The 23046-nt window shown below is 44.4% G+C and overlaps 1 protein-coding gene across 2 annotated transcripts in view; it reads left to right on the top strand.

Annotated features, from left to right (window-relative positions):
• Positions 1 to 23046, top strand: part of N6AMT1 (N-6 adenine-specific DNA methyltransferase 1) — a 167117-nt gene that overhangs the window by 96609 nt on the left and 47462 nt on the right. Inside the window, exon 5 of one of the 2 annotated variants that reach the window (XM_030215902.1) lies at positions 17088 to 17175. In XM_030215902.1, the coding sequence (XP_030071762.1) occupies positions 17088 to 17175 (88 nt within the window). The remainder of the gene's footprint in view (positions 1 to 17087; positions 17176 to 23046) is intronic. The other variant, XM_030215901.1, reaches the window with a different exon arrangement.

Below are 23046 nucleotides of genomic sequence, written 5' to 3'. Positions count from 1 at the left end.
AACAGGGACTAGGAATCAGGACATAGAACTGGAGAAACCTTCCTCAGGGAACAGGGTTCAGCAACAAGCTTAGAGGAAAAAGGCAGGAGGGAACAAGAAACACAAAATAGACAAACAAGGCAAAACACAAAGCTAGGCCACACACACACAGGGAAATAAAACAGACCCACAGAAGCAGAAGGCAGACATGCCCACAGGGAGACACACTGAAGCAGAAGGCAACAGCCCACAAACAGACGCACTGAAGCAGAAGGCAAAAGCCTACAAATAGACACACTGAAACAGAAGGCAACAGCCCACAGACAGAAACACTGATGCAGAAGGCCAAAGCCCACAAACAGACACACTAGAGCAGAGGGCAAAAGCCCACAGACAGAAACAAGCCGAAGTGCAGCAGCACACCAACTGACGTAGAGACCTTAGGCGATGCAAAGGCACTGAATAGAAGAACACCAGTTCCTTATCAAGGCCCTGACTGATGAAGTCACAACTACAGGACACAGGCCGAAAGCATACTGAAGCACAGAGAGGCTTAACACACACAGGTGCAGTATAGTGGAGTAATTAGAGCCATGCTGGAAGCAGCCAGCACACAGAGACAGAGCTAACTCAGGAAGAACAGACAGAAGCCAGCTCAGAAGCTGACCGCCGGAAATAAGGTGAGTCTGAGAGGGGTCACAACCACAATCTTGACACAAAGGCCACTGTGATGTCTAAAAACACCATAAAATAGCATTCACCCCTATCAAAACCTACTTGAATCATGTCAAAAATAGAGATTAGTAAGGTGAAAGTTGAGTTTTTTGCTCAGAAGCCAAATTGTGAACTATCAAGAATATTGTTAAAATCCTGCAGTAAAACAACCTTTTCTAAAATCTTAGCAAAAAACATTAAAGATGAAATCGGTCGATAATTATTTACCACATTAGGCTCAAGTTTCTAATTTTTAAGTAATGGATGGACAGCTGCCCTCTTAAAAATCATGGGAACAACCCTTCAGTAAGGGATCTATTAATCAATGTTGTCAGAAGAGGGAGCAGACGGAGAGATTCCAAGATGGCAACTGAGCAGGACGCGGGAGAGGAACGCTCATCTTAAGAACTTAAAAATTTACCTTTTCTCCACGAACGAGCGTGCCAAAGAGGAAGGGTAAGCCTAAGGGACCTCCCCTCCCGAGGCTAGTGCCCTCCTCTTTGGGACAAACGTCCATCTCCTCGTTTTTGGTGTCTACCCCGATGGGCGCTTCCGCTACTGGGGCAAGGAAGAGCCCCAGTTTGGAGAGCGAATTCTCGATCAGCCCACTAGGACCAGCTACCCCTCCACCGCCACAACCAGATGGGGCCGTAGTGCCGAGCGCCAAAGCAAATGGCGACTCGAAGGGGCAGCAGACCTCGCCGGAGGAGGTGGCAGAGGATTCCATCTTGCTGGAGGGGAATCAGGTTTCGCCAGGTATGGTGGCGGGAGAGGCGGCAATGAAGGGGACCAAGAACATTGATTTCGAGGAGGAAACTTCTTTGTAAGTTGGTGTGCCTCATGCTGCTATCCTGTGGTTGGTCACTGCTGCTTGTGACGAACCAGAAAGCATGCAACCGTCAGGACAGGAGATGGATACAGCGTTACAGGCAGCACGGACCCTACAAAACTCTTCACTGCCACGGAGTCAGCTTCAGAATGTTGGAGATGCTTTTTATTATAGTAGATTTCTATTGTTTTAATTGTTAGCCGCTATGACCTGCACTCAGAAACGGCAGGATATCAAGTTTTTTAATAAACATAAACATACAATAGCCCTTATGCCTGCAAGTGTCACCTATATGTGGGTACAGTAGGTTTATAGAGGGGTCATACTTTCCTCCACAAGTGTAACAGAGTGTCAGACTTGTGAGTTCTTGTGCCAAGTGGAGCACTGCTGAGCGTGTGACACGCCCCCGGACTCTGCTTGGCAGCCGGGCAACCCCGAGGTTCACCTGCGGTGACCCCTGTTCCCCGGAGGTTGAGCCTCCAGGTGCGGGCAGCCGGCAGGACTTGTGTGGGAAGCTGAGGAGAGGGGCGCTGAGGAACCAGCCAGAGGGAACAGAAGGGAATGGTCCTGGTACAAGCAATGTCCAATGGGCAGGCAGCAGGCAGGAGAGTAATCCAGCTTCAGGCAGTGTCAGTAGGCAGGCAGCAGACACGAGAGTAATCCAGGTACAGGCAGTAGCAAGGAACAAAGCAGAGGAGAAACGCACTACCGAGCAAGCAACACCCACCAAAGTGGAAGCGGAAGCAATAAAGCAGAGGAAAGGCTTCCAGAAATAGTGCTGGCGTCTGATGTCAGCAGGTACTACTGGGGAGAAGAGCTGTGAAAAGGCCAATGGTAAGGAAGGAGAACATGAGCCCGCCTGCAGGGGAGGCCAATCCCCGCGGAGCAAGGAGGTGGGGCCATGGCCCGAGCAGCCTGCAGGATGGAGCACCGAAGCACGGGTGGGACGGCGGGCAATGCCAGCAACCCCAGCAACTTCTGCACAAGCCTAGCACTGCCGAAAGAAACATTGGTCCAGTGCAGCACCGTCGGAGTGTCGGCCCGCTACGGTTGTGAGGGATGTGACACAGAGTGGGTTATGGGCCTGGGTCCCCTTCTCTACAGTGCACTGCATCAACCGCTAGGCTACTCCAGGAACCTGCTTGCTGCTCTAATAGGGCTGGCCATAACATCTAAAGCTGTCATAAAGCTTGGTATATACTATTTCTTTTGCATCTTTAGGTAGTCATCGACCACTGGGGGAGTAAGGGGGGAGGGGTCATACCTTAAGCTCTCCAGTGGTCTTTTGGTCATGTGGGGCACCTTTTTGTGACTTAATCGTTAGTAAAACAGGTCTAGCCCAAAATGTCTAGGTTTTAGTCTTGGATGTTTTTGCTTTGTTCCATTATGGCAGAAAAATATCTTAAGTGTTGGGAGTTCTTAAATTCTGCCTCTGACACGCTCCTGATATGCCCCCTTGTGATGTGGACTGCATAGAAAACCGTCTAAAAAAATGTGTTTTCAAAATAGCGATTTGGACGTTTTTGCAAGAAAAACATCCATCTGCTGCTTTGGGCCGTTTTTTTGGATGTTTTTCTGTTTTGAAAATGAGCCCCATAATATTTTTGAAGGTGACACATTGTAAGAGAGAACTTGAACATATGTTGACATTTGCTTTATTTCCTCAAATGATTTTTGCTTCCTAAAAGAGTGGATCAAAATAAATGTGGGGTGGCCATCTTATTTCATATTTCTTTAATGATTCAAATTTAGCAGATGAAGAGAGCTCCAGAGAGCCATTTTCTATATGTTCATCTCTTCATTTTACAGCTCCTTTTTAACTCTCCTCTTTTATCTTTCCTTAAACCACTCCTCTTGAAGTGTGCATATCAGCAAGTCACAGTGTCTTGAAAAGTCTTCACAATCTCAGTAAAAAAAATTTTAACATATTATTGCCAGCTGAAAGGCTCCATTTATTCCATTTAGGAGGCTGGCTAATGGAACTAAATAAATACAGTTACACACACAGTACCAGGCCAGAATCGCACCCTGTGTGACAACTTCCCCACTGCAACTGGCCCACAGCCAAGAAGAGGAGACAATGGACAGTGACCAATTTTGGCACCCTGCCTCCCTTGCACCCTGTGTGGCTGCACCCTTGGTATATCCATGCATGACACCTACAATACTATCTTAAACATTATATTAGGTGGTGTGCATATTTATATGAATTACAGAAAAAGGAATAATTGTGATTTTTAATTAAAACAAACTCTCAAATGCACCATTTCTCTTTTTCGTGCATTCTATGACGTTGAGTGTGGAACTCTTCCTTTAACTTTAGACTAGAAGCTATTTTTGCTCTATTTTCCTAGTACTTCTGGGCCTTAGTTCACATTTATGACACCTTTGTACAATTTTCACATTCTGTTATCTAAAAAGTGTTATTCAAAATACACATTAAAGCAGCTGTGTTGATAGAGTCAAATGAGTTCTTTGTGGAATGTTGTTCGCATTCTGAGTTTGGATTGATTTTACTGTTTGGCGATAGCCAGTGTTTGCCAGAATTATGCTTGGCGCACAGCGCTATAGGACGTACTGTTTCAGAAACATCCTTTGAGACTCCTGATGCAGGCATAGTGGCTGAAATACAGCCCGTGTCAGGTCTTGGATGCTGAAAAACATTGAAATACTTGGGAGCATCGTCTTTTTTAGTCCCCTTCACTGTGTTCGTGTCTATCCTTGGACCTCAGAGATTTGTTCTTCTGTTTTTTCATCATCCAGTGAAACCCACTGAATTTGCTGTGCTAATTGTCAGCTGTCTTTACACCACTCCTGAAGCATATTCTAAGTCTTTTTCAAGACTGCCCCATCTCTGTGACATATTTGACACGCTATTTTGATGAACTTGTAGTGACAGTAAGACTCCTGAAGCAGGCAATTTTGATGAAACACAGCGCCACGTCAAGACTAACAGTACACTGAATTGTAAGTGTCTTGCATGGAGCCAGTGTTCCTTCCCTCCTCCCCCACATTTATTTTGTTTAGTCAGAAGTTTAGGCACTTACAAGTTTTCCCATTAGGCCTCCTTAAGCCTCGGGTGCCCAGTCGTGAATCTTCTCACCATCGAGCCACTTGATTTAGCTTTGGCTGTTTTTCCCAGAAAACTCCCAGTGGTTTTAAGAAGTGGCAGGACCATGTTCATAATGGACACACATAATTGGTGCCTGCAGTGCTTGGGGGCCGATCATATTCCCTCTTCTTGTAAACTCTGTTCACAGATGTCAAGAAGAGGTATCAAGAGAAGCAATGCAAATGAATTTTTGGTGCTGAGAAATCTGGTCCATCAACTTCGGCATTGGAGATATAGTCTGTATGTCTCTAGGAGCTGCATCAGACATTGGGAATACATTAAGGGAGCCTTCATAACAAGGCATCCTCTGATACCATCCCAAGGGTGAGAAAGGATTTGTCGTCCTCATCAATGCTGAGACACTCCAATGGTGATCAAGAAGCATTGGTGTCGATCTCCCTTTTAATCACAATGCCAAGAGCACTGAGGCATCAATGTCACCGATGCCCTCAAAGTACTCCCAGCTGACCCTCCTGAGAACTGGATGGGGTACAACAGCTTCCATCAAGCCGAGACCAGGTTACTGATACTACCCTAATGACTTTGAAGGATGTGACCAACCTGGCAGCCTTTGAGGAGTGGCTCTGGGCTACGATTCAGGAAGATATGAGGGTTTTGTTGCCAGCATCTCAGGCATTCCAGCCCATTCTGGAGGCCCATGAACTGCTTGCATCAACACTGAGGTCTCAAGTGGTATCAGAGCTGATGTGCACCAAACCAGTGTTGATCTCCAGTCTTGGGAGAGGGCGGAAGCCTCAGCACACTGGGGGTTTCCATTACCTCAACATCCCTGGCCCAGCCCGAATTAAGATGTCATTTGTGCAAGGCAGGCAGAGACTCAGACATTGAGGAAAGTACTTTTATGAGTCTGATTCGGCTGTTCCTAGAGGTCCTCTTGGAGGAGGGATCCCTTGGTTTCCCCTTGACCTTTCCCACCACATGAAGGAGAAAGTCACCTCCAGAGGAGCTCTCCTCCTTTGACTTTGTCAGAGAGATGGCTCTGTCTCATTTGATTTGGAGACTACTACTACTACTGCTACTTATCATTACTTCAGCACTACTAGACATACGCAGCACTGTATGTATTATATGCAGGTACTTTCTCTGTCCCTAGTGGGCTCACAATCTAAGGTGTTTTTTGTACCTGGAGGGTTAAGTGACTTGCCCAGGGTCACAAGGAGATGCAGTGGGAATTGATCCTAGTTCCCCAGGATCTCATCTCATTGCCTTAACCATTAGGCTACTCCTACACGGAGACTGAGGATGAGCTCAGGGCTGAGATATCCTATAATTTGATATGCTGCCCCCCAAAGGTAGCTGTGACAGTGCCCATCCCTCTCTGTACAGCAGGTCAATAAGGTCAACTTGATGTATGTAGTCAGAAGGCTCTAGGATTCGAAAAGCTTCAGCTTCCTCCTCATTTCGTGGTGGTCAGATCCAGAGCCAACTCTAAGACTTACTTCAAAATGTCCCCAGCAAAGGAGGCTAAGACCTTGGTATCTTTTGGGAAGACGTTTTCTCCGAGGACAAGCAAGCAGGACATCGTTCTCACATATGGGTGACGTCATCTGACAGAGCCTCGGTACAGATGTACCCAGCATTCTATAGCTTTAAGAAGCCTTTGATGGTGTCTCACTGTGCATGCACGAGTATCTTCCCTCCCAGCATGAGCACACAGGACCAGCAGTCTTTGTTTTTTTCACAGAGCAGAGAGGTCATGACATCCAGCGTGCTTACCTTTGCGGACACTCTCCCACTGGAGCAAGCCATAGAGGTTCACCAGCAAGCAGAAGAAGTTCAGAAAATACCTAGCTAAGGACACTTTTGACTCCTTTGATAGGGTGTACCGGCTCTCTGCCTTGGGTGTAGGAATGTGAGACACTCATGGCTGCATGTTTCTGTCCGTGAACTTGTGGTTCAGGGGAGATTGTGTGGTCACACCTCTCCTTAAGAAGCCTTCACTTGACCCTACTTGTCCCTCTAATTACCGACCCATCTCCCTCCTTCCTTTTCTCTCCAAATTACTTGAGCGTGCTGTTCACCGCCGCTGCCTTGATTTCCTCTCCTCACATGCTATTCTTGACCCATTACAATCTGGTTTTCGCCCTCTCCACTCAACCGAAACTGCGCTTACTAAAGTCTCCAATGACCTATTACTGGCTAAATCCAGAGGTCAATATTCCATCCTCATTCTTCTTGATCTTTCCGCTGCTTTTGACACTGTCGATCACAGCATACTTCTCGATACCCTGTCCTCACTTGGATTCCAGGGCTCTGTCCTTTCCTGGTTCTCTTCCTACCTCTCCCTCCGCACCTTTAGTGTTCACTCTGGTGGATCCTCTTCTACTTCTATCCCTCTGCCTGTCAGCGTACCTCAGGGTTCTGTTCTTGGTCCCCTCCTCTATTCTATCTACACTTCTTCCCTTGGTTCATTAATCTCATCCCATGGCTTTTCCTACCATCTCTATGCTGATGACTCCCAAATCTACCTTTCTACCCCTGATATCTCACCTTGCATCCAAACCAAAGTTTCAGCGTGCTTGTCTGACATTGCTGCCTGGATATCTCAACGCCACCTGAAATTAAATTTGACCAAAACCGAGCTTCTCATTTTCCCCCCCAAACCCACCTCCCCGCTCCCTCCGTTTTCTATTTCTGTTGATGGCTCTCTCATTCTCCCTGTCTCCTCAGCTCGAAACCTTGGGGTCATCTTTGACTCTTCTCTCTCCTTCTCTGCTCATATCCAGCAGACCGCCAAGACCTGTCGTTTCTTTCTCTACAACATCCGTAAAATCCGCCCCTTTCTTTCTGAGCACTCTACCAAAACTCTCATCCACACCCTTGTCACCTCTCGTTTAGACTACTGCAATCTGCTTCTTGCTGGCCTCCCACTTAGTCACCTCTCCCCTCTCCAGTCGGTTCAAAACTCTGCTGCCCGTCTCATCTTCCGCCAGGGTCGCTTTACTCATACTACCCCTCTCCTCAAGACCCTTCACTGGCTCTCTATCCGTTTTCGCATCCTGTTCAAACTTCTTCTACTAACCTATAAATGTATTCACTCTGCTGCTCCCCAGTATCTCTCCACACTCGTCCTTCCCTACACCCCTTCCCGTGCACTCCGCTCCATGGATAAATCCTTCTTATCTGTTCCCTTCTCCACTACTGCCAACTCCAGACTTCGCGCCTTCTGTCTCGCTGCACCCTACGCCTGGAATAAACTTCCTGAGCCCCTACGTCTTGCCCCATCCTTGGCCACCTTTAAATCTAGACTGAAAGCCCACCTCTTTAACATTGCTTTTGACTCGTAACCACTTGTAACCACTCGCCTCCACCTACCCTCCTCTCTTCCTTCCCATTCACATTAATTGATTGATTTGCTTACTTTATTTATTTTTTGTCTATTAGATTGTAAGCTCTTTGAGCAGGGACTGTCTTTCTTCTATGTTTGTGCAGCGCTGTGTATGCCTTGTAGCGCTATAGAAATGCTAAATAGTAGTAATAGTAGTAGTAGTAGATTGTCTTCACGGCAGGGAACATTAGCCAGTATTTTTGGGGACAAGTTGGAAGAGATCATGGACCTCATTAGGAAACATGCTGATACCATTAAGTCCTTATCTCAGCCTCCTTCTGCATTCTCCACATCGCAGAAATTTTCTTGAGGATATAGAAGTTCCAACTACTTTCGAAGGCGTAGGTTTACATCTTCTCATCTTCAGCAACAGTGTTCCCATCCTAGGCAGCGATGGGCCCAGAGACCTTAGCAGGCTCCCCAGTTGAAGCCGGGGATGGGCTTTTGACTGGCTCCAAGAGAGCATAGCTGCAATAAAAGTGTCGATCCTGAATGACCTTTCAGTGGGAGGGAGGTTGAATTTTTCCAATAAAGGTGGTGTCTTGTAACCTCAGACAGTGAGTTCTGAAAATAGTCTGGGCTGGTTACACTCTCAATCGGCAGCACAAACCTCCAAATTGCCCTCTAACTCCCATTGCCTCGGAGGGTGCTGACAATGGATGCATCCAACCTGTAGTGGAGAGCTCATGTAGATGGGCTTCACATTCAGAGACTTTGGTTTGCTCAGGAGACTGAACTTCACATCAACCTCCTAGAGCTAAGGGCGATGTTGAACATTCTAAGGGCTTTCAGGGATTGACTGCTGAACCAAATTATTCTAATTAAAATGGACAACCAGGTTGCTATGTATTATGTGAACAAGCAGGGGGATACGGGATCCTACTCCTTGTGTCAGGAAGCGACAGTGAGTCACCAGTCACAGCATGGTGCTCTAAGCCACATACCTGGCAGGAAAAGTTCAAAGAAGAGCGACCAAAATGATAAAGGGGTTGGAATGCCTCTCATATAAGTGAAGGCTAAGGAGGTTAGGGCTCTTCAACTTGGAAAAGAGACGGCTGAAAGGGGGTATGATTGAGATCTACAAAATCCTGAGTTGTGTAGAATGGGTAGTAATAAATCGATTTTTCACTCTTTCAAAAAGTATAAAGACCAGTGGACACTCAATGAAATTGCATGGAAATTCTTTTAAAAGAAATTGGAGGAAATTATTTTTCACTCAAAGAATAGCTAAGCTCTGGAACTCATTGCCGGAGAATGTGGTAACAGCGGTTAGCGTATCTGGGTTTTTAAAAAAAGTTTTGACAAGTTCCTGGAGGAAAAGTTCTTAGTTTGTTATTGAGATGGACATGGGGGAAGCCACTGCTTGCCCCGGGTTTGGTAGCATGGATTGTTACTATTATTTGGGTTTGTGCCAGGTACTTGTGACCTGGATTGGACCTGTTGGAAGCAGGATACTGGACTACATGGACCATTGGTCTGACCCAGTATTGCTATTCTTATGTTCTTAATCTCATGACCATCCTAGCGAAAGGACACTGCACACCTTGGAATGCAAGCTAGCATTAGTCTTCTATATGGAGCGGACTAAAGCCCATATAGATAGTCCACCCAGTTTTTCTTTCTTTTGATCCAAACAGGATGGGAACAGCAATCAGAAAATGAACATTGTCCAATTGGCTAGCCGACTATCTTCTTCACTTACGCCCAGTCAGGGCTGACTCTGGAGGATCATGTCACAGCTCACAATGTTAGAGCCATGGCTATGTTAGTAGCCCACTTGAGATCAGTCTCCATTGAGGAAATTTGCAAAGCTGCAACATGGTTATCGGTCCACACATTCACAACTCATTACTGCCTGGATATCTGACATATCTGACATAATAGCCAGTATGGTAAGACAGTCCTGCAGAATTTATGTGGTGTCCAGAATCCAACTCCATCCACCTAAGCCCATTTCCAGGCTGCACCCTCACAAGAAGATTGTATATAGTTTCAGGTCAGTTCGTTCTGTTTGGCCTTGCCGTTCCAAGTCCCTGTTGTCCTTGTGTTGTCATGTTTGGTGAGCCTGGTAGCTAGGGATTCCCATATGTAAGCCACATTGAGCCTACAAATAGGTAGGAAAATGTGGGATACAAATAAATAATAATAATAATATGTGAGAAACAGTGTTCAGCTTGTCCCCTGAGAAGACAAAGTTATTCACCTGTAGCAGGTGTTCGAGAACAGCAGGATACATATTCTCACATCCCTTCCCTCCTCCTCTAGGATTTGTATACTTTTTCTTTGATATTATACTGGTGGTCCTGCACGCTCATGCTGGGTGGGAAGGCACTCGCACATAAGAGGTGGGATGCTGTCAAAAGAATACTTTAGAATGCTGTGTAGCATCTGCACCGGGGTTCCATTGGCTGATATTAACCATATGTGAGAATACATGTCCTGCTTGCCCTTGGAGAACACCTGCTACAGGTGAGTAAATTCACTTTATCAGAACACTCTCATTTCCCACATAGTTTCATACCAGCTTTAAATGAGTATTCACTTACATAATATTGTGTGCAATTTGACAGAGTCTGCAGACAATATCCCTCGGGAGAAGGCTGAGGAGCTGTGTCAGCTAGTAGCCAAAGAGCAGGAGTGCAGAAAGTTCATGGTCCAGGCAACCTAGGATGCTTTTGATACAGCATCCAGAGCCTCCGCCATGAGTACTGGGTTGCACAGACTCACCTGGCTGCATCCTCAGACCTGGAACCAGCAGTTCAGGAGAAGATAGCAGATCTTCCATGTCAGGGAGACAACTTTTTTGTTGACATGGTAGAAGAGGTAGCAGACCTTATCAAGGAGTGAAATGAAATAATCAAGTATACTACCTGGCCCACTCCTGGCTTGGCCGCCACATCCAGGAGGTATTCTGACAGAGAGCAGCAGAGGTCTTACAACTCTCAAAACATAGTCCCCCCCCCCCCCCCCCATCTTCTCAGAATAACCAGGGTTCTCATTCCTGTCTGCGGCAACAGAGAGCCCAGAAGACCCAGCCAGCTCCCCAATCAAAGCAGGGGGCAAGCTTTTGACTGGCTTCCAGAGGGTATAGCTGCAATACCTATAGTCATCCTGGATGACCTTCTGGTAAGAGGGAAACTGAATTTATATCAAGGAATGTGGCCCCTTGTCAACTCAGACTGATGGGTTCTCAAAGTAGACCGGACAGGCTAGGCCCACCAAAAGCATCCAAGTTAGGTTCTCAGCACCAGGATTTGCTGATAAAGGAACTATCTTCCCTTTTACAGGCCAATGCAGTCAAGTCCGTTCCATCAGGGGAAAAAGAGAAGGGATTTTATTCCAAGTACTTCCTGGTCACCAAGAGGACAGGGGAATTTTGTTTCATCTTAGAACTAAGGGCCCTGAACAAATATCTGGCCAAACAAAACTTTAGGATGGTTTCCCTGGGCACCCTACTCACCATGATTTAGGAACAAGATTGGCTATGCTCTCTGGATTTGAAGGTTGCCTGTACCCACATACAGATGCATCTCAGTCAGAAGAAGTATCTGAGATTTTGAACAGGGAAACATAACTACCAGTACTGCGTTCTGCCATTTGGCCTCACATCAGCACCCAGGGTCTTCACAAAATGTTTAGCATTAGTCACAGTGTCTCTACAGAAATGGAGGATGCACATATTTGGCCGTGTTTAGGCCTTGACTTCTGCCGGTCTTTCCCGTTCTTTTTCACTGGTACTTTGCTCTTTGTTTCTGACACCATTGCTTCATTTGATTTGGCTGCGGAGGTTTTTCTGTCCATGTCCACTCATGTTCCCAGTGGCTTCAAGCACTGTACTTGGTGCAATCGGACCATCTCTGGCAAGGACACCTATTCTTGTTTGGGGTCCGACCATAGCCCTGCTAACTATGTCCTTTGCTTTCTTATGAAGAAGTGGACCCAGATTGCCAGAGAGGCTCAACATGAGAGGATTTTTGGAGACAGGTCCGATTTCTCAGCATCGGCATTGAGGTTGGCGGCATTGGCATTGATGTTGAGTACTGCACTGGCATTGGGAGCATCAGTACGTATGGCTGCTGCTAGACCTGTAGACACAGGGAGCAGTGATGCATCAAGTGGGTCTCCACCTGTCTCCATGTCGACTGCTGTGCAGGGCCCCCGGGACCATCCAGCGTTGGACCCGACCCTGAGGCAACATGAGGATTCAACACTGTCCTCATTGGCACTGAGGAGCCTCAATATCAATCTTTGGGCGAATGCCAAGAAGCATCGGCATTGATGCTCTTCAATGCACAGTGCCAGGAGCTCCGGGATATTGAGAGATTCGACACCCAGAGGTCCAATCTCCCTCCATTCAGGTGGTGCCAATGCATCGGTCTCCCAGCAGCCAGGACTCGGCTCCCATCTCGACCCCGCCAGTTCTGCAGCCTGAGCCAGCACCCCAGCCTTTCCCAGTGTCAATCGTCGATGAGCGCATCCGGGCCTTGCTCCACGAACTGATGGATGGCCTCTTTCAATGGTGCGCATTGGCATCGGGGGTGCTTGCGTCTACTCTGCCTCCCATTGTGGCTCCACTTGACCCTCAGCCTGCGGTGCGGCCTCCAACGCCGGTGTCTCGTATGGCCCCAGTGTCGACTGCCACCCAAGTTGGCACTCTATCGACGTCAGTGCAGGAAGCTTTAACGGATTGGAGGTGGGAGCCAACTCCTTGACGCCCTTCTCTAGGGCATGCCTTCTCTAAGTTGAGGCAGGCTCGGTCTCAGCCCTCCCATGAGGAATGCTCATGGGAGTCAGAGAAGGATCCCAGGTACTTTTCACAGGTTGAGTCCCATGGCATCCCCTTTGAACCCTCCCCTCCACTTGAAAGAAGAAAATCCCCTCTGGAGAGCCTTTCTTTTCCCTCTTTTGTGAAAGAAATGGCTGATGCCATTCCATTTCCTGTAGAGGTAGAGGACGAGCCTGGGGCCAAGATGCTTGAGGTTCGGGACTATGACTGACCATGAGGTACTGAAGGAAGTTCTCTTTCAGAATTGGGAGTCTCCTCTGTCAGTCCCAGTACTGCCCAAGAAGATCGACACTATGTACCGGATCCACAGCATACCTGGATCTGATGTCCCAGTTGCCTCACCATTTCATGATGGTGGAATGTGCCCTCAAAAAATACAGGAGTTCTAGAGACCATGCTTCGGTGCCCCCAGACAGAGAAGCTAGAACCTTGGACTCTGTTGAGAGGAAGATGTTCCAAGCCGCTATGCTCATGTCACGCATTCAGACATACCAGCTCTTCACGAGCATCTACTTGCAGGACTCGGCGCGCAAGATGCTGGACTTGGCGGATTGTCTCTCACTGGAGCAGGCCAAGTCACTGCTCCAGTTGGCCAAACAGCAGAAGGAGTGTCGTAAGTTCCTGACCAGAGGCACATAACACTTTTGATGTGGCATCCAGGATCTCTGCTCAAAGTATAGCAATGCATAGACTCATGGCTGCATGTTTCTATTAGATTGTAAGCTCTTTGAGCAGGGACTGTCTTTCTTCTATGTTTGTGCAGCGCTGCGTACGCCTTGTAGCGCTATAGAAATGCTAAATAGTAGTAGTAGTAGTACTTGGAGACGGGGGTTCATTAGAGGTTTGTGGAAGCCCCATGCTGGGGGATAACCTTTTTGGAGAGAAATTTGAGGTCGCTGACCAAATCAAGAAGCATACTGATACCATCTTCTCTCTCCTGATGGGCACCTTCTGCATCTACCTCCTCATCTAGGAGGTCTTTTTGCAAGTTGAGAAGGAGTGCCTATTACTCTTAGAGGAGTAGGTATGCTGCCTTCTCTCGCCAGCCTGCTCATTCTCAGCCCCGTTCTTGTCAGCAGTGTGCGCCTAAGGCACCTACTGCTCCCCAGTCAAACGGGATGACTTTTTGACTGGCTCCAGCAGAGCATAGCCGCTATCAATGTGTCCGTTCCAAATGATTTGCCAGTCGGGGGGGGGAGGCTGAAGTTTTTTTGTGACAGGCGTCCCCTTAAAACCACCGACTGGTAGATTCTCCAAATAGTCTGTCTCGAATATGCCCTTAATTGGCATCTCAAACCTCCAAATTTCCCACCCAGAGCTCATTACTTCAGCTTTCAGCATGAGCAGGTACTTGCAGAGGAACTTTTAACCCTTCTGAAACCAATGTGGTTGAGCCCGTTCCACCAGTGGAAGAAGGGTGAAGATTCTATTCTATGTACCTCTTGTACAGAAGAAGACGGGGGATGTGTCCCATCCTAGACCCTAAGGGCCCTGAACAAATTCCTAGTCAAAGAAAAGTTTAGGATGGTTTCCCTGGGCACCCTTCTCCCCATGATTTAGGAAAATGATTGGCTATGCTCTCTGGACTTAAAGGCGTGGGCGTAGTTTGACTGTTTCATTTGGGGGAGCAAAGGATGGGGCGGGGCATATTAGCATATTCATTTGTATATATATATATGTATATAGATGCAAATGAATATGCTAATATGGAGGAAGGAAGGAAGGGAGAAAGAGCTGGCTTTTTTGGGAATAACCATAATGAATATGCATGAGATATCTCATACATATACATTATGGTTATTCCCGAAAACCAGCTCTCTTTCTCCCTTCCTTCCTTCTTTCCTCCTTACCCAGCACTCCTTCTTTCTCTCCAGTAGTATTTCCAGACCCCTTTTCCCATACCATGGCAGTGTAGACCTTAGAAATGCATAAGCTCTATATGTAGGTCCTTCAAGAAGTAGTGTGTCATGATTTAGGCTCTACACCCTTTCTGATGTTTTGGTGCCACCTCAGTAAGGCCAACACACAATCTCTCCACTGCAAAACACTATACACAAACTTGTGCAAAAACACACTCATAACCTTACCAAACCATAACAGCTCTAATTCCAAGGACAGGACAAGCTACAACCTTATTAATGGAAAGGCAGCACTATAATTACACCGGGCTCTAAACACCAGTACACTACCTAATGAAAAAACAAAACCAAAACGGCTGCAAATACTACACACTAGCAGAATACTGCACCTTGATCACACATAAAAAACACATGACAACAGATATGACACAAGGAACTAGAAATAAAAAAAAATATGAAGGCAAAATACTGAACTGGAAAGTTACCTCAAGAAGTTAGACTCAGCATGCAGCAATACTAGAAAAATTGAAACTTACATGCAAAATATCACAAATGCAAATTTCCAAAAGCTGACATATTCCAATTAATAAATTCTGAATAAAATACTTTTTTCTACCTTTGTTGTCTGAGCATTTAGTTTTTGTATTCGCTTTGGTCCCAGTGTCTTCTGTTTTATGCAGTGTCTTCTTTCCATTTGATATTTTTTCACTCACCATGTCCACCATCCTCCTGTGTCCTTATGCGTCCTGTCTACCATCTGTAGCCCTGTCCCTATCCTTCCTCAAGTGTTATGTATCTGCCCTCAAAGTGTTCCGATCCAGCCCTTAAATTCAGCAGTTTCCCCTCCATCCATCCATGTGTATCTGCTTCCTCTGTCTTCCTTCCCCTCCATCCATGTCCAGCATTTCTCCTCTCTCCCTTCCCCTCCATCCGCGTTCATCTCCTTCCTTTGTCTTTCCTTCCCTCCATCCTTGTCCAACATTTCTCCTCTCTTAACTGCCCTTCACTCCATCCATGTCCAGCATTTCTTCTCTCTTCCCTCCCCTCCATCCATGTGCATCTCCTTCCTGACTTCCCTCTCCTCCATCCATCCATGTCCAGCAACTCTCCAGTCTCCCCTGCCCTCTCCTCCATCCACCCATATCCAGCAAATTTCCTCTCTCCTGCCCCCTACATTCATCCATCCATGTCCAACAATTCTCCTCTCTCCCCTGCCCTCTCCTCCATCAACCCATATCCAGAAAAATTCCTCTCTCCCCGCCCTCATTCATCCATCCATGTCCAGCAATTCTCCTCTCTCCCCTGCTCTCTCCTCCTCTCCTGTCCAGCGATCTCTTCTCTCCCCTTGCTCTCCTCTCCTCTCCATGTCCAGCTATCTCTTCTCTCCCCCTGCCCTCCTCTCCTCTCCATGTCCAGCTATCTTTACCCTCCCCTCCTCTCTATGTCCGGCGATCTCTTCTCTCCCCCTGCCCTCCTCTCCTTTCCATGTCCAGGTATCTCTTCCGTCCCCCTGCCCTTCCCTCCTCTCCATGTCCAGCGATCTCTGCTCTCCCCCTGCCCTCCTCTCCATGTCCAGCAATCTCTTCTCTCCCCCTGCCCTCCCCTCCCATCCATGTCCAGCGATTTTCCCTGCTCTCCCTCAGCTCCCCGACAGCCCTCCTCTCTGTTCCTTCCCCCCCCCCCCCCCCCGGCACGTTTAACCTTTTTATGTTCAGTGGCAGCGACAGCAGTGAAGAAGAAAGCACTCGGGATTGCCTCCAGCTTCTCCCTTCCCTCACACAGTGTCCCGCCTTCCGCGATGATGCATTTCCTGTTTCAGCAAGGGCGGGACACTGTGTGAGGGAAGGGAGAAGCTGGAGGCAATCCCCAGTACTTTCTTCTTCACTGCCATCGCTGCCACTGAAAATAAAAAGGTTAAACGCGCCGGGGGGGGGGGGGGGGGGGAGGAACGGAGAGGAGGTCTGTCGGTGGGAGTGCTGAGGGTGGGACGGAGGCAGAACTGCCTGCATCGTTGCGCTTGCCCTGCGTTTGGGGGGCAATGCCCCCTCACCCCCCAAACTACGCCCATGCTTAAAGGATGCATTATACCCACATCCTGATTCTTCCTTGTGGGTATCCTGAAAACCTGAGTGGCTAGGTGTGCCTCGAGGATTTGGTTGAAAACCCCTGCTGTAAAGGAAAGTAGGCTCCTACCTTCCTTTTCAGAATGGACTCCTACCACATGCCCCCCAAGCACATAATTATAGGTGCCCTATTATAGAATTGCCCTTCATGTGCTGCATTTTTTAAAGAGCAGAAAGAAAAAAGTACAAGGATGTGAATACTTCTGCAAGGCACTGTTTGTCTGTAACATCTTTGATTATATGTATTCTGCAAATGACAACTAGTTATTGAAGCAACAACCAAAGTTTAAAAAATGAATTTAAATACTGGTTTCATATCTTCTCTCTTGTAACAAGGTCCAAGGATTATTACCAAGATTACGTGGAATAGTAGATATTCTGATGTTCAACCCTCCTTATGTAGTAACTCCATCTGTAGAGGTAAGCACATTTAAAATATGAAAATTCAAGTTTTAGAAATGTAAAGTACTGGTTGCACTTATTGTCAGTGTTTTCCCATTCATGTGCTCCCATGATTTTAACATGCTTTATTAAATAAAATTTAAAAAGTATTTATTTTATTATGTTTTGTCCATTTGTCTATCCATCTGTATCACTGATATCATAGGCAGGTAGTAGTATAGGGCAGGTGGACAAACAGAAAATGTAAGTTTATGTTTATTGAGTGATTGTTATTCCGCATTATCTGATGTACAGGTCAAGGTGGCGTATATTCTAAAATAAAAGGTTAGACAGGATGCATGGCTTGGAGTAGCTGTTTAGAGGTCAGTGGGGGGCATTGATGGGTTAGGGTTTAGGCAGGATTACACATATGTAATTCACTGTTGAAGCTGTAAAACCATTTCTTTGTAATTGGGCGCTTTTTGTATTGTTTGTTTTATAATTCTTAGAATATATTAATTAAAAAAAAAAGAAAGGAATACTATTAATAGGACAGAATGCACATTATTTGACAAGCTCTGCTGGAGGAGCTGAATACGGTAGCATAAGCACCAAGGCTTGCAGACTTCCCTAGGCCTCACGAGTTAAAGAATAAGAATAAGAGGAGCTGCTGGTGGCGGAAACAGCAAGGCCTGTGAGGTTCCTCAGGTTCCTACAGCTGAAGAGAAGGAGCTGGCTGTGACCAGAACAGCAGAGCTGACAGTATTCCCCAGGCTTTACCAAGTGAAGTGGAGGTAATGCTGCAGGGTTGACAGAGTTCTGAAGAATATTTGAGTTGCTTTGATATACCACTTTTGAAAATTAGCATTAGAACAGTTTAGATATGTGATGCATCTTATGATCTAAAAAAAAAAAAATCAAATGCATATCTGCATACAACTTTAAAATATGTTAAAACACTTCCTGATTCAAATCATCAAAATATTAGAAAACTCAAAGATGAGGTCCCTCGTTCTGCGTGATGTGCTTCGGAAAACACTCCAATCTCCACGGTTCTTCGGAGGATAACTCCAGAAGAAGAGGGAACTAGATCTACCAAGGCCAGTAAGACGCGATCAGAATCATGATCCCACTGTCTTGCTTGAGTTTCAGTAAAGCCTTCCCCATGAGAGGAATGGGAGGATCTGCATACAGAAGGCCTGTCCTCCAATGAAGGAGGAAGGCATCTTTAAAGGGATTTTCAAAAATCCAAGTTTTCAAAATGTTATAGAATCTGAAATAACTGGATAAATTATTAACAGTATTGGATATAGGGTTCCACAAAGATGGCCAATACAACTAAAGGCTCTAGACCTTTTAAACAGTGTTGAGAGGATCACAAAGAGCGTTGCTGTTCTTGTTTAGCTTATCTGAAAGATATTTAGGTACCCCCTACCGGAGAGGGAAATGGGACTTGATACTGCCTTTCTGTAGTATTTTGCAACTACATTCAAAGCGGTTTACATATATACAGGTACTTATTTTGTACCTGGGGCAATGGAGGGTTAAGTGACTTACCCACAGTCACAAGGAGCTGCAGTGGGAATTGAACCCAGTTCCACAGGATCAAAGTCCGCTGCACTAACCACTAGGCTACTCCTCCACTCCACTCCACTTTAAGGAAAGCTTTAAAGTCCAAGCAAAGCAATCTAAATATAAAGATAGAAAACCCTAGCAGGGCCTAGGGACTCCCAGAGAAAAAAGAAGAGCCTGTCCACCCCTCATGTACCCCACAAACCCCATCTTTACACATGGAGGGGCATAATCGAAAGGGACGTCCAAGTTTTGTTGAGGACATCCTCACAAAACATCCTGGTGAAGGGACAGGGAAACCCGTATTATCGAAACAAGATGGACGTCCATCTTTTATTTCGATAATACGGTTGGGGACGCCCAAATCTTGACATTTAGGTCGTCCTTAGAGATGGTCGCCCCTAGACTTGGTCGTTTCTGATTTTCGGCGATAATGGAAACCAAGGACACCCATCTCAGAAACGACCAAATGCAAGCCCTTTGGTCGTGGGAGGAGCCAGCATTCGTAGTGCACTGGTCCCCCTGACATGCTAGGACACCAACCAGGCACCCTAGGGGGTACTGCAGTGGATTTCATAAATTGGTCCCAGGTACATAGCTCCCTTACCTTGTGTGCTGAGCCCCCCAACCCCCCCCCCCCAAACTCACTACCCACAACTGTACACCACTACCATAGCTCTTACGGGTGAAGGGGGCACCTAGATGTGGGTGTGGTGGGTTTTGGAGGGCTCACATTTACCACCACAAGTGTAACAGGTAGGGGGGGTGGGCCTGGGTCCGCCTGCCTGAAGTGCACTGCACGCACTAAAACTGCTCCAGGGACCTGCATACTGCTGTGATGGACCTGAGGCTGGTATAGAAGCTGGCACAAAATATTTTTAAAGATGTTTTTTGAGGTTGGGAGGGGATTAGTGACCACTGGGGGAGTAAGGGGAAGTGATCCATGATTCTCTCTGGTGGTCATCTGGTCAGTTCGGCACCTTTTTGAGGCTTGGTCGTAAGAAAAAAAAGACCAGGTAAAGTCATCCAAGTGCTCGTCAGGGACGCCCTTTATGTTTCCATTATGGGTCGAGGATGCCCGTGTGTTAAGCACGCCCAATTCCCGCCTTTGCTACGCCTCCGACATGCCCCTGTGAACTTTGGCCATCCCTGCGATGGAAAGCAGTTGGGGACGCCCAAAATCGGCTTTCGATTATGCCGATTTGGGTGACCCTGTGAGAAAGACGCCCATCTTCCGATTTGTGTTGAAAGATGGGTGTCCTTCTCTTTCAAAAATGAGCCTGCTAGTCTCCCCAGCTATTCCCTCCTACCCACACAAACAGTTTCCGCCCACATTCCCCAAACCCACTACTCATATACACATACGTCACCTATATCCTCCACCCACACATGCATACAGTACACACACATACACCACACTCCACCATGTGTAGTTCCCTCCCCACTGCTGTTTCCACCCCCATCAAAACATTTATAAAAGTATTCACACATTGCAAGTTGGATAAAGAAAAAAAACTCATGCAGATAATTGATGTTTTCTGGTACTCTTGTACCAATAGGAGGTAATTCTTTGTGGATCACGCATCACCTTGATAGGATTTTAGATAGTGCTGGGGAGGAGCCAGCTGTCTTGATATATGTGGGTACCAGTGATAATGTGAGAGGGAGGTTCTGGAAACCAAATTTTAGGTTCTTAAGTAGAAAACTCAAATCCAGAACCTCTAGGGTAGCATTTTCAGAAGTGCTCCACATTCCATGTGCAGGGCCCAAGAGACAACAACACAAGAAGAGTGGAAAGAAACCAACTTCAAGAGATCAGTCCAAATGCAAGAGTAAGATGCTCCCAAATCAAAACTTTATTTGGACCCTACATGGTCTGTGTTTCGTCTTTAAAAAGCCTTCATCAGGGGTCTATAGAATAACATAACATATAAATAGTAATTAATTTAAAATCATAACAAACAAGATATATATAAAAACACACAAAAATCAAAAATATAAATTGATTAATAAAAAAAGAGTAAGTAGAATAAAGATAATTAATACAATTTTTTAAATCTTTGGATTAATAAATAATATAGCTGTTATTGCACTAATTCTATTTTACATCAACATATGAACACCATAAATGATGGATGATTATATTAAAAAAGACTCTACAACAAAGCATACCTCAATTCAACCATAACATAAATAAATTATATTAATCAGCTTAATTGTTTGTTCACATAAAGTTATGATTTGATAGAGAGTGCGGTAGAACAATAATATTAAAAAGAGCATATAGCAGAACAAAAATATAAATTAAATAATTAAAATTAATATGATGGGGTGATCCATTAAGCTAATGTAACATACCTAATTATAAAAATAAATCTTTCAATTTTAGTTATAAAGATAAAAATACAAAGCATTTCATAAGGATCAGATTATTACGTTTATAAACATATATAAATCACATAGATATATAGTATAAGATCATAAGCATAAAAGAAAAAAGGAAAACCTACCAATCAATGAGTGCACAGTTATGTAATGATTGACGGTGGAGCACATAAAACAAATGTCTCTGTAAAAGAACAAAAATATAAAAATATTTATAAATAGAAAAATAATAATGTGAAAAATAAAAATAATAATGTGAAAAAAGAAAAATAAATGATAAAAAGAAAAATAATAAATAAAAATGATATATATAACCCCCCCCCAAATAAAAGAAAAATGACAAATTAACTAAAAAAAACTGAACTAAAAAAAAATTGGGAAAAAACATATCCAAGAACATAACCTATCAAGAAGTGTGTAGCCCAGTATCATGGGCTAAGATTAAAATAAAACACAACCAGATTTACAGAACCAACAAAACCGAGTTGCAAAAATAAAAAAATAATAGAATAAAGTAGAATAAAATGTCTCCTGAAAAGCAATATATATCAAAATGATCAGACTACATATAAATATATCCATAACGATAAAAAATTGGTATTATCTTTTAGAAATAAAGTGAAAACATTAATGTTATCCTTCAGATGTGCACAAAATTGCGTAGGTAATAAAAATGGGGAAACACAGGTAATGGGATATAAGAATAATGCTAAGAAGACGTTAAAGACCCCGCCATCTGTAAAACCTAAAATACATCTCAAAAAGGGCATAATAAACATCTATAGTTAAGAATTATATTTTAGCGAATCATCTAGTGATTTATTGCAGCTAAACAAAATACAAAAAATATAATTAAAATAAATATTAAGGAATGATAAATAAAAGCTGTAGCGAAAGAAAAAGCCACTGAAGGAGAGAGGGAAGAATATCTTAAAGGAAAAATAGTATTTTAACAGTTAATCCAGTGCGCTATTTGCAACTGAAAGATATGTAAAAAATATAAAAAATGTTGCTCTTTCCCGCAATCCAAATCTTAGAAATCATTTAGATCCATCGTCTCTTCCAATAATTAGAGACAATTCAACTCATATTTTTGGCGGACACAGACCTTGCAATTCTTGCACTGTTTGTGCACATTCACTCCAGTTAGATTTGTTTATACACCTCACCACAGGTAGAAAATATAAGTTAAAATTTGATAGTGATTGCAACTCTGAAAATGTTATATACATGATTTTATGTCCTTGTAATAATATTTATATTGGTAAGACTAAAAGGAAAATAAAAACCCGGATAATTGAACATCGTAGCTGCATTAGGAGATAGATTAAATCAGCCCCATTAGTAGAACACTGGATCGATGCTAAACACAATATTGATGATTTAAAATTCTTTGTATTGCAGCTCATCAAACAAAATGTCCATGGTGGTAATATTGATCAAATATTGTTGAGAGCAGAACGTGCAATTTATTTAGCTGATTGTGTAGCTCCAAAAGGGCTAAATAAGGAAATCGAATACTTACACTTTCTATGAGTGCAGATTTGTTTTGCGATATTTTTTTCATACATATTATATTTTTCATAGTTATTTTGTTTTTATTCCTAACTTTTTTTGTACTGACATCATGACTAGTATAACCATTTATGTGACTTTTATTAGTACAATCATTCATATCATATTCATTATAATTTTTGGATGTCCTTTGTCATTTTCCTCCTTTATTTTTATTTTTATCTTTTTCATTTTCATTTTTTATTTTCCTTTTTATTTTTCATTTACATATGGTTGTGGAATTTTTTATGAATATATATATTTTTTATGCATATATATTTTTGCCACTGACTCCTCATTATTATTATTCATCATTATTATTATTATTTTAATTTTTATTCTTATTTTCATTTAATTCATATTCATGTGCATATCAAACAATCAGTTTTTGATATTTATATAT

This window comes from Microcaecilia unicolor, chromosome 10 (assembly GCF_901765095.1).
Source record: "Microcaecilia unicolor chromosome 10, aMicUni1.1, whole genome shotgun sequence".
Taxonomy (NCBI): domain Eukaryota; kingdom Metazoa; phylum Chordata; class Amphibia; order Gymnophiona; family Siphonopidae; genus Microcaecilia; species Microcaecilia unicolor.
This window is presented reverse-complemented; position numbering and strand designations above follow the sequence as displayed.